This window comes from Cavia porcellus, unplaced genomic scaffold, assembly GCF_034190915.1.
Source record: "Cavia porcellus strain 051 isolate PalLab524CR breed Dunkin Hartley unplaced genomic scaffold, mCavPor4.1 scaffold_1, whole genome shotgun sequence".
Lineage (NCBI taxonomy): Eukaryota > Metazoa > Chordata > Mammalia > Rodentia > Caviidae > Cavia > Cavia porcellus.
The window spans coordinates 200,908,998-200,925,557 of NW_026947484.1; the positions used below are offsets into that span (position 1 = coordinate 200,908,998).

General features: G+C 55.5%; 1 protein-coding gene across 4 annotated transcripts in view; it reads left to right on the plus strand.

The window, feature by feature from the left end:
• Window positions 1-563: 563 nt before the first annotated feature.
• Window positions 564-16,560, plus strand: part of Lmx1b (LIM homeobox transcription factor 1 beta) — a 73,600-nt gene continuing 57,603 nt past the window's right edge. For 2 of the 4 annotated variants that reach the window (XM_063227683.1, XM_063227687.1), the window contains exons 1-2: window positions 564-847; window positions 1,725-1,914. In XM_063227683.1, coding sequence (XP_063083753.1) covers window positions 709-847; window positions 1,725-1,914 — 329 coding nt within the window. In that variant the 5' untranslated portion in view covers window positions 564-708. The remainder of the gene's footprint in view (window positions 848-1,724; window positions 1,915-16,560) is intronic. The other 2 variants (XM_063227684.1, XM_063227695.1) reach the window with 1 other exon arrangement.

The following is a 16,560-nucleotide window of genomic DNA, read 5'->3' on the forward strand; positions in this document are numbered from 1 at the left end:
CGCGCGGGGCGCAGGCCGGGGGCGCAGGGAGCCCTCCCGCGGGGGAGGGGGCGGCGGCCGCACTATTTGACGTGGAGCAGCCGGCTCATCCCGGCGCAGGGATACGAGGCGCACCAATGAGTTCAAATGTCAGGAAGTTTGAGGAGGGGTGAGGCGGCTCCCGCCGGAGTATCCCTCCGCCGCCAGCCCCGGCTCTAAACCGAGCGGCTCCTCGGGCGCACCATGGCACTGGAGTAGCGCGGGGAGCGCGCCCGGAGCCCCGCGGCCCGCTGCGCCCCGCCCGGGACCCCGCTGCGCGGCTCGCGCCCCCCCGGACGGCGGGGCCGCCCCTGCACCCCGCCCCCTCCCCCGCTGCCGCCGTCGTCGCCCCGGCTGCTGCCTCCTCCCCGCGGCTCCGTCTGCCGCCACCGCCGCTGCAGCCGGGCTCCGGGGCTGACAAGCAGGTGACAGAGGAACCAGCGCGCGTGGCTGCGATCGCCCGGGAGAGCGCGGCGCGGGCTGCAGCCGCCCCGGCCCGCCCGCAGGATCAGGGGCCTGGGGCCAGCGCGCCGCCACTCCACGATCGCCGGGGGCAGCCGGCGGCCCCGGCCGCAACCCCAGCCCCGCGGGGGCCGCGCCTCCCCGGCTCCAGGGCTGCGGCGGCGAGCGGCGCACGGGCGGGTGGGCAAGCGGCCCGGTCGGCTGGGTCCGCAGCGTGCCCTGCGTCCCATGGATATAGCAACAGGTCCCGAGTCGCTGGAGAGGTGCTTCCCCCGCGGGCAGACGGACTGCGCCAAGATGTTGGATGGCATCAAGATGGAGGAGCACCCCCTGCGCCCCGGGCCCGCCACTCTGGGGGTACTGCTGGGTGAGTGCGGTGTCCAACGCTCAAGTGGGCACTGGCAGGGAAAGGGGCGTCGTCTCGCAGTGGACACAGGCACTGAAGCCAACGGATAAAGGAAATGGGTTTGCAGCGCACGGGGAGGAGGGGACAGGGACAGGACTCCTGGAGTGATCAGCATGGGGGCAACAAGCACGCCTGAGCGGTCTCCCTGAGGGGACGAGCTGTGCGTGGACATGCCTTAGGATGAGAGAGGACGGGAGAGCTCCAGCCGCCAACCGCTAGCCTCGCCCGGCCTAGGTGCTGGAGCTGCTGCTCCGGGCAAGGAAAGGAAGTGGGTGGCAAGGTGATAGGAAACCCAAGTAGTCACCTTCGCTGGCCTGGGAAAGATGCCTGGTCACCTAGGAGGCGGTGGTGGTAGGAGGCTGTCTGAGAGAAAAATGACCCCTGGGCCATGCAGACCAGTTTTTTGTTGTTGTTGTTTTGGGGTTTTTTTGTTTTTGTTTTTTAATGGGGGTGGAATTGGGGACAGAAGACTGCGATCGCTGTCGCGGGGCGAGTCACCCAGCGAATGCCCCAACCTCACCTCGCCTGTCTGGGTCCTAGCCCGCCGCTCTAAGCTGCAGCTTAACAACAAGCGCTGAATCCCGGGAAAGGGGCTCAGCGCAGCGCCTAGCCAAGGCTCCAGGGCCGCGGCAGTCGGCGCGGGAGCCCGAAGCCCGGGGCGTACTGGCTAGGGCTGCCTGGGGCCCTGCCGCGGCCGGGAGGGGAGGGGAGCACAGGCAGCGGGCGGCGCTTCTGGGCCATCCTCGCCTTCGAGGCCAAGGATTGCGGGCACCGCGCGCCCCGGAACGCTGGGGCTGGGCCGGGCGGCGCTGACGGCTGGCTCTCGCCCTGTGCGCAGCAGGCTCGGACTGTCCGCATCCCGCCGTCTGCGAGGGCTGCCAGCGGCCGATCTCCGACCGCTTCCTGATGCGAGTCAACGAGTCGTCCTGGCACGAGGAGTGTTTGCAGTGCGCGGCGTGTCAGCAAGCCCTCACCACCAGCTGCTACTTCCGGGATCGGAAACTGTACTGCAAACAAGACTACCAACAGTAAGCGCCTCTCCTGCTCCTTCCCCGCTGCTCAGCACTTGAGCCCGGTCAGCCCCCTACCGGGCGGGCCCTCCCCGGTGCACCGCTCTGTTCCTCTGGGCCCCGATACTCCTAGGGCTCTGCAGGCTGCGTGTTGCAGGGCTGGGGCAGACTATCCCATCCGGCCAACGCTGATCCCTGGGTATCATTGTAGGCTGGGGAAACCTGCGCTGGACTACTGAGTTGGGGTACAAGATAAGGCCCTAGGCCAACTGTCCTGAGGTCCAGATTTGACCCCACAGAGGTCTGAATAGAAACCAAGAATTGATTTTCAAAGGCAAATAGTGTCTTAGAGAGCCAAACCTGGTGTGTTCTTTCCCAGCCCAAGAGTTTGGGTTTCCTGGGGGAGAAAAGTCCTGTCCTGGGCACTGACCTGCCTTAGCAATTAGGAGCCCCCATTCCGCAGATTCCCTTCTGCACTTTTAGTCCCCGATGGAAAGAAATGAGTGCCCATATTCCCCAAACCGTTCCACACGGGAATTCTGCAGTGACAAATTTTCTGGGCTGGAGAAGCAGTCTAGGAAGAGGATCTTAAAATATCCAGAAAAAAAATGTCCAGTTGCAGTCCAGAACTCACAATGAAGGTACAAAACAGAGCTAGTTGGCCCTTCGGGACCACCTCCTTTCTTGCAGTGTGTGTCGGAGAGGGATCCTCCGCTCTGACCACAGGTTAAGCCTTACCTACTGACTTATGTGTTTAGCTGTGCCTGTGGATTTGAATGGCAAGAAGTCTGGGACAGATGAGAATAGATGTAGGCTTTTTCTTTTGACCTGATGGGTTTTGTGCCTGGCAGTGCAATTGGGAGGAAGGCAGTGAGAAGAAACAGCCACAAGAGGGGTGTGGGGATCCCCCAAAGTGGCATTGTAGAGACAGCTGGGTGCCTATGAGAACTTTTTAGTGATTCCCAAGAAATCGTCCTGGATAGGATGTTGCAGGACAGGGAGATGGCTGGGTGATTTGGGGCGAGAGGGGAGCTTGTGCACTCTCACCTCCAAGAAAAGGCTGGGTTGCTGGTGGTGCGTGATGAGTGCAGCTTCCCTGCTGTGCCCAAGGAGTATCCCCAAATCCGGGGTCTGGGGGGCAGTAGAGAAGCCCAACAACCTGCTTGGCTGAGACTGTGGGGCTGCGATTGCAGGCCAGAGCCCTAGAGAAGGCATCAGGTGCTACCCTTAAAGGATCTGGCTGTGTCCCCCTGATGTAGGGAAGGGCAGGAGCTGTTCTTAGCGCCTTGCTCTTCTGTTGGTTGGGGACTCTGTGGGTAGGAATTGGTGGCCATTCAGAGGATCAGCTCTTTTGCTGGTCCTGGGACATAGCTGACGGAGGCCTCTCCCATTATACGAAATGGTGTTCTGGAACGGTATGATTCTAATTCTGGGAGATGGAGAGGTCACCAGTCAGTTTACTTGCAGCGGAACATAGAGCAGCACAAATAAAATAGAGTGGTGTAGTTGTGGGCTTTGGGCAGACTCGGGTAGCAAGTGATGGGGTACACCAGCCTGTAGCCCATCCATACCCCATTCATGGGCCCTGTTGTGCCTGCCTGACCCTGTGCTCTGGCAGTGCCACTTATCACCTAGCTCAGCCACTGGCTTCAGCAACTCAACATGTGGGGCCAAGAAGTAGGGGAAACTAGAAACTGAAATATTTGTGTAGTTTTATTTCCTTTTTGTCCAAAATACTCAGTCCAGTCTTGTACATATTTACTGCCTAATGAGTGTAAGGGCTTCTCTTTAAAAGGACTCAAGCCTGCCTCCCCGTCCTGCAGGCAAGTCTCAACATTTGAGCTGGGTGTTGCCTTAGAGATGAAGGACCGACCACCCCCCACACCCCATTTTACAAAACAGTTCAACATTTGCAACTGCTTTATCCAATGTATATTTGTTTTTAAAAGAAAAGAAAAAGTCGGCCAAGAGCCTGCTGTCTCTGCGCAAACCTGTGTGTTAGGAATACATTTTGTCGTACAGTGAATCTCAGGTCCTGTCGATTAAGAGTCTGGATCCCATAGGGCTGAACCCCGGGGGAAGAAGAGGGCGGCATTATTCTCTCTGCTCCAGTCTCCTCCTCCTCCCTCATCCTCTTTTTCTTCCAGTAAAGCCAATTAGGTATCTTCAGTAGTCTGGCCCTCGGGAATGCTGGGCAGTGTGGTAGGGTGGGGGTAACCTAGACAATTTTGGGGGACAAATCCCCCAGCAGTCCCAGGCACTATTTCATGGGGAGAGCTAGCAAAGCCAGGCTGGCAAGAGCTCCCTGGGAAGCAAATGTTTTTTACACAATAAGAATTTTTTTATTCATGATTTCTTTTTTTTTCCTTTGAGAATCGCACATGCGTGTTACTTCATCCGTGTGCAAATGCTTTTCAGCCGAGAATAGAGGCAAGTGAGCACAGAAACGTGCCTTCTAGAGTCTGTATAGTCTGTGTGTCAGCAACACTAGGAAACTGCCGACCCTCCCCAACTTTTGAGAAAAAAATTGTGTCCCAGCTGAAGGAGCACAGGGTCTTTCCTTAAAGGTTGCCATTTTTAGTGTCTCTTCTTCCTTTCGATTTGTTCTCAAAGATTCAGGCACCCAGATGTGTAGTTATTTTACGCACCACGGGGGTGATTAGTTGATATTGGGATACATTTAGTAGCATTAGATAAAATCCACCCTTCTTTTCTTAGTTGAGCAAAACAGATCGCGGGTCATGAGTTTAGGCATTTTTCACTTGTAATTCGAAAAGTCTCCTCCCTGCATAGTGGTTTTTTTTTTTTGGGAGGGGGTGAGGAGCAGGGGAAGGGTTCCTTATAAAAAACAAAACCAAAAACAGCCACTGCCTCTGTCCCTTTCGGAGTGAAAACCCGGTTAGAAACAAGGAGGAAACACGGCCTTTGCAAAAATTGGGAACCTCGGTGCATCCCCCACCACAGGACCAGGAAACAAAACAAAACAAAAATGACAACATCCCCTCCCCAATTTGTTTTCTGGGTGGTTTGGCCAGATCGAATTATGTAACTCTCTTTTCTTGCTGTCTGTTGCTGTTTGGAAAGGGTTTCTATCCTAAGGAGGTGGTGATTCCTAGAGGAGCCTCCGGAAGGGAGGAGGGCTGGTGGGAGAGTCCAAAAATCTGTCACAAAATGGAGTCTAATCGCTTGTAATGCAGCTCCCAGGTCTAGCGACCTGCAGCTGAGGGGGGGACGGTGGCGGTGCGAGCAGCAGCCTTTGTACGTGTGCCTGGGACGTGGGCTTCTGCCTGGGTGTCCGAGGCTGGTGGCTCCTTTCTGCCACCCGGCCAGCCCTGGGTGCCCAGCAGCAGGCAGCTTCCACTACCCAAGATCCACTGAGCCCGCCCGGGGTCCTTGGACTCCCCTGCCCAGGTAGGACGCCACCACCGTGGTGGAAGAGGGTGTTGAGACTGGAAGGGAGTTTCACAAAAAGCCTTCTGAGTTCTAGGGTGGTTTTTTTTTTTTTTTTTTTTTTTTTTTTTTTTTTTTTTGTCTTTTTCTTTTTTATCGGTACCGGGGATCGAACTCACGACCCGCTGCTTGCAAGGCAGGCACTTATGCCGCTGAGCTAAATCCCCAGCCCCTCTAGGGTGGTTTTTAAAAATTTTTCCTCAGCTGGCTGTGGCTGCAGCGGCCCAACCGTGCTCTTCCCAGCACATTCCTTTCCTCAGAAGTGTTTATACCCACAAAGGCCTTCCTGGGAGGCTCATCCCGCACCGGAGCCCAGAGGAGCCCGCAGTGTGCTGGTGTGGCTGTGGGCACTGGAGGAACAAAGCCAGGCTGGGGCCTTTTCTGGCTGCTGCTGCTGCTCCCAGCTTGGAGACCTCCTATAGGCCTAGGCAGCATCCCCTTCCCAGCAGATACCTAGCCCGGCAGGGACCCTCGCAGGACTCATTCAGGGCTACCAACACCACTGCCCAGAGCCTGGGATAGAGGATCTGTCCTAGACCAGCCTGCTTTAGAAAAGGAGACAAGACTTTGCCTCCAGGGTGTTCTGTCTCCCTGGGGCCAGGACCCATTGAAAGGCATCTCTCCATTTAACCCCAGCACCTTGGCTGTGGGCGGGAGGGTAGGCGAAGGCCTCCCTGCTGCTGAACGGAGGCATTATTCACAGCGACTCCTGGCTCACCCTTTATTCCCCAGGCTCCAGGCTGGTGTGGCCCTATTTGTTTGCCGGATTTTTCTCAAGTAGGGGAAGCAGGCTGTGAGGATCTGCTTTGGAGCATGTGATTGGTGTCATTCAGCTCTCTCCAGCACATACGCCAGGTTTAGGGACACACAGCTCTGGCACCTCCTGATCCTCTTCTGTACAAAGTGAACCATCTACCTGGAGGAAATATTCTTGTAGAGACTCCATATAGGGTGCCCAAAGGATCTGGCATCTTGCCTGGCATGTTATTAACACTCTGGAAATTATTGTTATATTGTCACCATCATCATAGCAGGGAATACCTTGTCCCTAAAGACACAGACTGCCTGCCGGCAGGTTCCCTGCCAAGGTGCAGCTGGCCATGCTAGGCTTCCATGATCTCTCTCTACAGGAAGGATACAGGGCATCCCTGGGGAAACCATTCCCTGTGCCTGACTAGGATATCGTGAGGGTCCTGCCCCCCTCAACCAGGAAAAGAGCTTTGGGTTCCCTGTCAGAGCAGAGTGGATTCCCCTTGCAGCCTGATGTTGATCTCTCCTAAGTGTCTACCCTTCCTTAAGCTCTGGTTCTCTGTCACCAGACGGGATCGTGGGATGACGTGTGGAATAGCTGTGGGGATTTCAATTCAAGGGGCACCTGGTGGAGCTGCAGCAAACCAAGAGATCTTCTGTCCTCTTTTGCACCTCAAGAGAGATGGAGAAACTTCTGGTCGTGAGGCTGAGCTCAAGTACCAACAGGGGGTTTGTTAGCAGGAAAGGCAGGCAGCCACTGGTACCCCTGTGTTTCTCTCTGGGCAGGGAGTTTGGCCCAGAGCAACGACAATATTCCCCCTTGGGAACAGTTGGTATCTCTAGGGTCTACATATTGCCAGTAATATAATTTCATATTTGAAGAAATGTTCGTTCTTATTGTTTTTGTGATTCAAATAACAGAGAATGAAGCTCAGCCAACATCTTCAAGGCTAATGATGGGATGGATGGAGGAGGGGACTCATAGGAGAGGGATCTGTATGCCGAGGTTTTTAAAGTGTAGAGGAACTGTGTCCTTATCCATTTGTAGTGGGCAGGAGTCTCCTCTACCTAGTGGCTGCGGGTATTTTTTTTATTTTTTATTTTTTTAAGGAAAAGGAAGAAGCAAGAAAAGGGGGGAAAGAACCCCAGCCCTGCTTTGGCATCGTGTAGGTGAAGGATGGGGGATACTTCCTACGACATGAGTTGTAACTCCCAATTTGTGAGACACCACAGTCAGGCTCAGCTGAGGGAGGGAGGCATGAGTATGGTCCTCCCACCTCTGCCGAGATCTGAAGAGCTGCCTGTGAGCTGTCAATCAGCCAGAGGGACCTAGACTCAAGGCCCTGGCTCTCTGGCTGACCTGGCCGGAAGTTCCTCAGGCCCTCTCCAACCCTCGGATTCTGTGCTGATGGCAGCAAAGAGCAAAACCAAAATTATATATATTTATTGCCACTGCAGTCAGAAGTGGGAAGGTGGTGGTAGTGAGGGAGGGTGAGGCTGAAAACCATATTTGAAAAAGTTGATTCAGGAAGGCAGAGGAAGCAAAGTGGCAGACGTTTGCCATTTCATCGACTGGCTGGTGTTCTCCATTCATGTCATAAATGTCTCCTGTCATTTGATGCCAAAAGCAACATGATTTGGTTCCCCAGTGGCCTATAGAGTTTTTTTTCTCTCTCTCTCTTTCTCTCTCATTTTTTTGCAGTAAATGTTTATTTGTTAATAATATACTTTAAACAGCCCAGGTTTGACCTCAAGTCTCCTGAAGCATCCATCTTCCCCCAGAAAAATGTTTCAAAGTTTGTGTAATTTTGGGGGGAAGGTGTAACTGACGGGCAGTGAAGGGCCTGTGTTTGCTTTAACTACTGCGGCAGCGAGGAGTGGTGGGGCATAAGGGACCACTGTGCTCCGACTGGCAACTTTCTTGGGTTTCAGACCTGGCTGACAGCATTTCCTCGGTGCCCTTTACCTTTTGCTTTGCCTGATCAGTACAAATAAATTTCTACGCGAGCCCTTCCTTTGTTATTCCCTAGGCAGTGGTGTATCCATCTCAGCTTTTTGACTGGCAGACTCTGGACCTGCCCTGCTGACCCTGGGACCCTCAAGGCGGGTGAGAGTCTCAGGTTGTGTGAGCACATGATTGGGGGGGGGGCTTTGTTTCCATGGAGAACCTGGCTTGGGCTGGTCCTGGACCAGTGTACTGACGGATGGCAGAGTACACTGCTGGCCTGGCCCTCTGTGAACTTGGGGAAGCACTGCTGAAGGAAAAACCCCAGTTCCTGGAGTCTGGTTCCAGAAGAAACAAAGATGTTGGCTTCCTGGCCCCCATGCTGTAAAAGGCTTTCCCCAAGAACTGTGGGGAGGTTGCCTGCTAGGGAGGGAGGGTTCTGAGTGCTGTCCCCACAGCAGCTGGCAGGAGCAGAGGGGATTCCAAGCTGCTGGGGAGATGAGGAAAGATCTGGGTAGATGTGCATGCTAGACGCTGGACCGCCCCGGGGTTCCTCCCTTGGGGGCCCCTTGAGTGCTCTAGCAGAGATGATGGAAGAGGAGGAGCAGTGCTGCTTTGGGACAAGCTGGGTGTGACTGGCCTTCCCCTTCCTCTCATGCTTGCAGAGAGGAGTTGGTGACTCTTGTCATGTAATGCCCGGATTGCTATAGTAACTGAGCTGCAGAGAGCCTGGGCATGAGCCCAGTCCTGAGCTAAGCCTGTGATGCTCAGAAGTCAGGGTGCTGTAGGGGAACCTCTTCGTGCAGGGGTCCTGGGTAAGGTGCATTTTCTTAAAGGAAGAGCAAGGTTATAATTCGGGTTTGAGGTTGGAGAACATCTCAATCTCCTCTAAGGAATAGCTTCAATTTCCTCCTCTGTGAAGTGGGGAGATAATTCCAATCCCACAGGGTTGCTGTGAGCATAAAGTGGGATGAATCCAAAGGTGCCACTCTCTGTGGAGTACTAGGTCGGTGAATGTTTTCTTCGTTCCTGTCTGGCAGGCATGCTTTGTCTGCTCAGCGTAGGAGGCACAGAAAGTGCAGCCTCTCAACAGGGCTCCAGAGGGCCCTCGCCCACCCTTCTCTCCTCACACAGGTCTGAGGTCTGTGTTTTGAATTTTTCTCCTGAAAAGGAAACGGGACAGGTCTGGCTGCGGAGACTGCTCCCTTGGTAGTAGGGGTAGCCTGTGGATAGGCCTTCACGACCATTGAGGCACCGAGGTTCCATTTCTTCCAGCAGACAGAAAGAAATGAGACCGCGGTGCCTCAGTGGTCGAGCAAGACCAGTGTCGGTGAACTTGCAGAACCAGGGCTTTGTGGACCCCCGAGGGGCAGCCCACAGTGATGCATCTAGAAGGGAAAGCAAATTGGCCATGTGGCCAGCGCCCAGGAAGTTCTATGGCCCTTTTGCACAAGTTGTACCTATGAGTGAGGAAACTGAGGCTGGGGCGGTTAAACAGACTCCCCCATGGGGGTCTAACGCCCACCGCCCAGGCGGGCAGAGATCCCTAAGACCTCACCTCCCGGACGGAAGTCCCAGTTGCCGGAGCTACAGTTGAGAGTGTCCTCGGAGCTCCCAGCCTAGAGGGGTCGGGGCCGAGGGTGGAGGGTCACTGCCCTCCTAGCGCCGAACGCCCTGTGTAGGGCCAACCCTGGCCCGAGGAGGAAAAGGTTAGAATAACTGCTTTCCCGGAGCAGGAGAGTTTCCTTCGCCGCCGGGACGCGCAGGCGGGTGGCGGTCGGCCGCCGGCACCTCGCCCGGGCCGGGCCCTCCTCTCCAGTGCGAGCGCCGTGCCTGCGCCGCTCGCGGCCTCCCTGCCCAGCACCGGGCTGCGCGGTGCGCGGGCGCCCGGGCTCCGCGGCCCAGCGGGGGGCGCCCGCAGTGCTTGATGAATTTCAGTGTCACCAGGGGTTTAGCCCGGATTTGGGAACCGCGCGCTCTAATACGCGCACACGGTCCTGCCCTTTCTAAGCGGAGCCCTTTTCACCCAGCTTCTGATTTATGAAGGAATCCGATCCCGGGACGGGCTGGGCTGGAGGTGGGAGCCGGGGCCCCGCGGCAGTCTTTGGGTTCCTTTGAGTTTCGGGGATTCTTGGCAGCCCGGAGGCTCTCCTGGGCCGAACTCCGGCCGCCCTGCCTTCGCAGTGGGGAGTTGCACGGCCCAGAAGGAACGGATCCCCCCAAGAGGCGAAGGCTCCCGCTGGAGCGGAGCGGGGCGCATTTTCATCCCTGGGTTGAGCAAAGCCCTGGCCCCTCCCTAAGCCCTCCAGCCGACCCCCTTGGGCAGGCCCAAAAGCAGCGAGTTCGGGAAGTTTGTTTATTGAAGGAACGGAAAATTGAAGAGGGAAAAAAAAATCTAAGACCTTTTTCTCCCCCGCCCGAGAAATGTGCAAAGTCCTGGAGCTCCTGGAGGTGAGGCGGTCTGAAAGTGGAGTTCCTGGCGCGCGCTAGCGGCCGGCCCCAGCCCCCTCCTCTTGAGCCCCCCTTTTTTTTCTTACAGGATTTGGTTTGCGGGGGGGGGGGAGAATGTGGTTGTATCAATCCACAAATATTTACTCTTAACAGACTTGTATCTGTGGAGATTTCGAACAAAGACAGTTTAGGGGGATTACAAAAACCCTAAACCCCGTTTTTCTCCGGGACTTGGTGCTTTAAATGCCAATTACAGGCGAGCCATATCCAACAGCAACGGGGGAAGGCGGGCAGAGTCCGGGAGGGAGTGGGGGGCGAGCTCAGCCATTAAATGTAACTTTTCATTATGAAAAGGATTTCGCCGGTTTTATCTTCTAATAAGATTATGTCACGAACACAAGTACCTAGGATGGTGCTGAGTGACAGGGCTCTGTCGTTTAATCAGAGGCTGCACCGCTCAAACCGCGGGGCCCTTTGTCCCACCGAGTGAACTACGGAAACTTGTGGTCCTAATCCCCTTATTCATGTCAAGCAGAGAAAAGAAGCGGAGCACCTTACAACCGTGTCCCCTCCACCCCTTCTGAGGGTGGCGGGAGGAGGGGGACTTTTGGGCCCAGGAACACCCCCCACATACACCCCAGCCTGGCCTTTGGAGCCTGAGTGTGGCAGCAGGGCAGAGGAAGGGCTACTTTGCTGCAGCCTTAGTTGGCAGCATCTGGGAAATGGGAACAATAATCTACCGCAACCAGTATAGGGGAAGGGGCCTCTGGAGGAGGATTTATTGCTCCCACTGATTGCATTTACAGTCTGGTCTCCTCTTCCCGGGAAAGGTGGTGCTGGGTGCATGCAATCACCACCCTCACCAAAACAGGAGTGACACAAGAGAGAAACAAAGGAGATGCCAAGCTGGGGTCTCCCAAGGGGCAGATTTCCTTGGCTCTGTGGGACTGATGTCACAGCCTTCGTTCAAAGTCCTGCAGGTCTCCAGGGTTGGCTATTTCCAAGCTTCAAGCATGGCCCCTTTTTTCTGCAGGCCAAATTCCTTTGTTTAACCCCCACGGAAACCGCTTGTCTGCTGGAGTGTTGGCGCCTTTATTCTCACCCGCGCAGCTGCCACCGCCCTCGTCCCACCATTTTCAGGACCTTCCCGAGGCACCTAGCCATGGGTGCCACCACCTTATCCAGTCCCCAGCAGCTTGCTTGGACACCTGGAACTCCAGCCAGTGCAGTGGGCCTGGAGGTCTGGACCTCGGCTACAAGCCTTCACCTCTGGGCACAGTGGGAAGCGGTGGGCAGCCGAGAAGCAGCAGTGCGTGGTTCCGGGTCAGTGCACTGGCTGAAAAAGCCACAAGTAAAACCAACACCCAGCAAAGGAAATCCAAGGATCCGCTTTGCCCCCCTCCAGGGACAGCCCTCAGGGTTTCAGCTTGACATTCCCGGAATCAAAGGAACCGGAGGAAACTCCGCAGAAATAAATGTCTGGGATGGATCCTGCTCCTGGACAACTCTTAAAGCTCACAGGCTCTGCTGTGGGGACCCTAGTATGCCAGGGCATTGCTCCCGGGACGCCTGCCTGCAGCAGTCTCCTCCCATGAGGAGCCCAGGCTGTGGACAGAGGGAGGATCGGCTGAAAGCAGGGCGTCACCTCGTAAAAGCGACAGGCAGGCAGGCGAGGGCTGTTTTATGGGGAGGGAGAAGCGCCAGGAAGTGATGCTTCCATCTCGGTTGCACTGGGACAGACAGCTGTGGTGGAGGAAGTCTGATCTTGGTAGGGGACAAGAGGGACAGGGTAGGGCCAGAGATAGTAAGAGGACTTACGTCGTGGTTAGACCCAGTCAGATCCAGGTCATTAAGCATAGTATAGGAAAAGCAGGAGTCAAGAAGGGGACCGTGGATTCGGAACCCAGACCTCCCAGCCATCCTGTCCTGAGCCCCTGTGCAACCTGGGCTTGGCCAACAGCTGGCCCTTCCTCTTGGTGGAGGAGTGGGGGAGGGACTTTTTCCCTCGGAACACTTGATACCAACTTTGTTTTTTTGGCAAGAAAAATAAGCCTTGTTTGGAGTAGGGGGACATCCAGCAAGCGAGGGAAAGCAAGCCGGTGGCGGAGGCCGAGCAAACTTTTAGGATTAGGTTTCAGCGCCTCCGCCCCACCCCCCACCCTCACGGTGGTGATTTGTGTGCGGGGGTCTGTGACCCCGCGAGCATCAAACGGCCCGCGGGAACTGGCCGAGTTCAGAGGGACAGTGGACAGAGGGGCAGCCTAAGACAACGCAGATGGTTCATATCAGCCGACCGGCCGCACCCTGGGTGCGAAGCGTTTGCCCCAGGGCGCTGGCTCCTCTGCCTGGGAGAGACAGAGGAGGCCACCGCCTGAGAGCCTCCAGGGGGCCAGAAACCGGCAGACAGAGGCTTCTAGGCCAAGGAAAGAGGGTTTCTCCACCAGACAGTCCTGATCCTGGCCAAGCCCACAGCACCTTGCTTGCCTAAAATGGCCTCAAAACAGCAGGGACTGGCTAGGAAGGGAAGTCCTCCAAGCCTTTTCCAAGTGGCCAGGTTTACCCTTGAGGGAACTCTGGCTGATCTAGACTGTAGTGCAGCTGGGTGTGGCAGAGGTGTCACCTTTTTACCAAGGGAGGAGTCCTGCTGTCACAGGCTCTCTCTGACTGCTTTCATTTATCTTGCCCCATGGTAAGGGCCTGCCCTTCCTGTCCACCTTGAGCCCTTCTGCCTGGCTTGGCCTAACCTTGAGGAATTCTGCTGTTTTCTCCTCCTGGCCCCTAGATAAAGCTATGGCTCATTAATACTTTGACCCAGAGTCTTGTTTGGGGACTGACTGCCCAGCTCGTTATGGTGGGAGGGGCCCACCTCCACCACCTTGGCCTCTGCTGCCCTTCAGTTGCCAGAGCTAAAGCCAGGCTATCGACCTCAGTAGGCCCAGGCCTCCTGGCCTGACCTGCAGAGCCTCCAGAGACCCTGAGGACAATGAGGGTACTGCAAGGCCACGCCCACAGGGATTTGGGGCTCTCCAGTGTCTCAGCTGAAGGGCTCTTCAGGCTCCTTGCAGCAGTGAAGAAACTGGGCCCCGTTGTGGCAGGGTTTGCTCTGTTTTATAGTAGGTTGGAAGCAGGAACCCCAGTCTGCATGCAGAGTTTTAAGATGGCAATTCCACAGATCTTGCCAGAACCTTCTCTTAGGCCCTAGCATTAATATTAGACTTTTCTGTTGTCTCTGGCCTGAGGTCTCAGGATTCCCAGTGACAGGTGGCCTCAACAATAAAATGGTTTTGAGTTTTCTGGGTCACATGGATGTGGGAATTTCCTCATCTAAATTGGGACCATGAGCAACAGGAGCCAGGGGAGAACAGGACCTCATCCCCAGTCCCTTTAGTCTCCCAGACACCCTGGGCTTGGCCTTTCCTCTCCCCAGTGGGTCACAGAGAGGCCAGCAGCTTGCACAGGACTTCGAGGGCCAGTGGGCTGCCAGGACCTCTCGAGACTCCTTCTCCTCAGGTCCCTGCCTCAGGGGAGCAGACGGCTGGGTCGTCTGTGCACGGAAGACACATCTGTCCTCCACATGTTGAGGCCGACCTGAGGACATGTGGTTTGGGGCGTGTTATCTTAATCATATTTATTAGCCAATCCTGGGGTAAAAAAGTTTGATATTGTTACAGTTCGGAAAAGATCCCCAAATCTATACAATGACAGATCAGGGGAGACCTCCAGCAACAGCCAGGTTTCAGCTGAGCACATGGCATGGTTCTGGAATTCTCTGGATTGTTCTAGTGCAGTGGAATCTCTGGGCTGTGAAACCATACTTGCCGTTTTCATTTGCCCAAGCCAGGATCTGAAGCAAAATTAATTACTCCGCCTTGACTGATAGTTGTTCTGTTGGAGTATGGTTCTAATCCTTATTAACATTCTCTAAAGTCAGGCATGAAATATGACTTTTGCACCACACTCTTTGGCATATGTTTTTCTTTTCCAGGATATTTTTCAGGCTATCTCCAAGCCTCACTGCTGTTCATTATTTTTGCCATAGGTCTAAAGTTGCCAGCCCCAAAGCCCCGTCCCGCACCAAGCACAGCCGGGGGGCAGGGAGCAGTGTATGACACATCTCTGCTCTCAATGCAAATTGCTTCTGATTATTGAGCTTTGAATATTCTCCTCCATCATGTTTTTATTTTTAAAAAAAGCCAGCATATTTACGCTTGATAGTGTCTTCAATTAGGTTTAAAAAAAACACAGGCAGGAAGGGGGAGGTGTTCCCCCTCTCTATAGCAGTATGTAAAGAAAATAGTTGTTACGACCGCAAAATTACCATCCAAGCCTGGATCGAGTAAAGCCAGCCCTGCTTTGACAAGCCCAGCAGGCTGGGTGCTTTTTTTCAACGCGTTCCAGCTGCTAGGGAAACAGACAAGAGAGGAAGCCCACAGCAGCCTCCGATCTGCAGGGTACTGGGGGCACTGCCGCTCGGTAGCTAACGCTTCTGCTTTCTGACAGCCAGGGCAGCAGCAGTAGCAATAATAAGTACGGCGATGCTTGTTTAGCACTTGTGTCCCACCAGGCAGGGCTCCAAGCTCGACCCTTCCTTTAGTGACACTGTGACTTTGGTGCCTGCGCTGCTGCTTTGCATCCGGATGTGACAACTGACACACAGAGAAGTAGAGTGCCTTGCGCAAGGTCACACAGCTAGCAGGTGGAGCCAGAAGTGGAGCCTGGGTGTCGGGTCACAAAAACTGTGAGGAGTCCTCGGGGAGGGCAGGTTCGGGCTGTTGCTTGTTGAATGCGTGGCTCGCAGTGAATGGCCAGTGTTCACGAGTGCACTGCTGATAAGGCCGCGGTGGGGATCACCTTAGGAATCTTCTCACCACTCTGCAGCAGCTCTGCAGGAACATCATTTCCCCTTTGCCAACTCGAAGCTTGACAGGAGAGGCTCAGTGACCCCCTCCCCAAGGTCACACCAACGTGGCAGTGATCAGCACCATTGTGTGTGATGTCCTAGGTGTGGGGCAAGGCCTCAGCACCCCAGATCATGGAGAGTGCTCCTAAATGCACTGTTGTTTTTCCGGGTGTCTAGGGGACCAAACTGGGGCCCAGAGAGTTGAAGCCACACACCCAGGATCATAAAGCCAGTAGGGGGCGGTACTGAGCAGTGTGCGCCATTCATGAGGAAACTCAGGCAGGGGGGACACCCAGAGCTGGAGCTAGGCTGTGCTGTGGTCTCCCTCCAGCTGAGCTGCTGCCTTAGTGGCAGGTGCAGTGTATTTTGACACTGGGCAAAGGATACATCTGTGATCTGTCTTGTACCAGCATCTCCTCCCAGCCTCACTTTAGGAAGAAACAAAAGCACAGAGAATTTAAGTGACCTAGCCCGGTCACACAGCTAGTAGCTGATGGGAGTCATGCTCAGGAGTCCTGGGTCTAAGCTGGTACCTCTCAGAGAGAGGGTGCACCATCCCTCTCTGCTCCAGCACTATCGGTTTCCTGGGTGGCCATCCCTAAGGACCTCTGGGGTGCTTTGCAAATAAAGAGAGTGGGGAAGTTCAGAGAGGGAAAGTGCTTTTCCCAGGATTGCACAGCATGGTGTAGCCAGTCAGGGTCTGTGCGCCTGGTGGCAATGGCAGAGCCCACTAGGCACGGAACAGACAAGTTACCCCATGCTGCAGGTGGGAGCACAGCCAGTCCTCCAGGACCAGCTCTACCCAGGCAATGCCTTCCTGGCTCCGGACTGCCAGTCAGGGAGTCTCTCGGGCACTGTCTGCCCTTTGAAGGGACAGCGCCTGCATGTGTCACTTTGAACTGCAAAGGAGCCTGTGGTGAGGGCTCAGCCCCCTCCCATGTGCCCCCGCCTGCCCACCCCGCCAGGTCTGGTTGTAGTCAGCAGGCCTGGAGCCAGAGGGGCAGCCAGGGCAGGGCCCCCCTGTGGGGCATCAGCATGCTAAGTGAGAGGCACAGATCCCCGGAGGTGGACAGAGGTGGACAGGGCTGGCTGCCCACTGGCCCACCATCCTACATGGCAAAACTTCAGGCCCTGCAGCCACCCTCCTGCAGACATGCCCTCGTGGCTG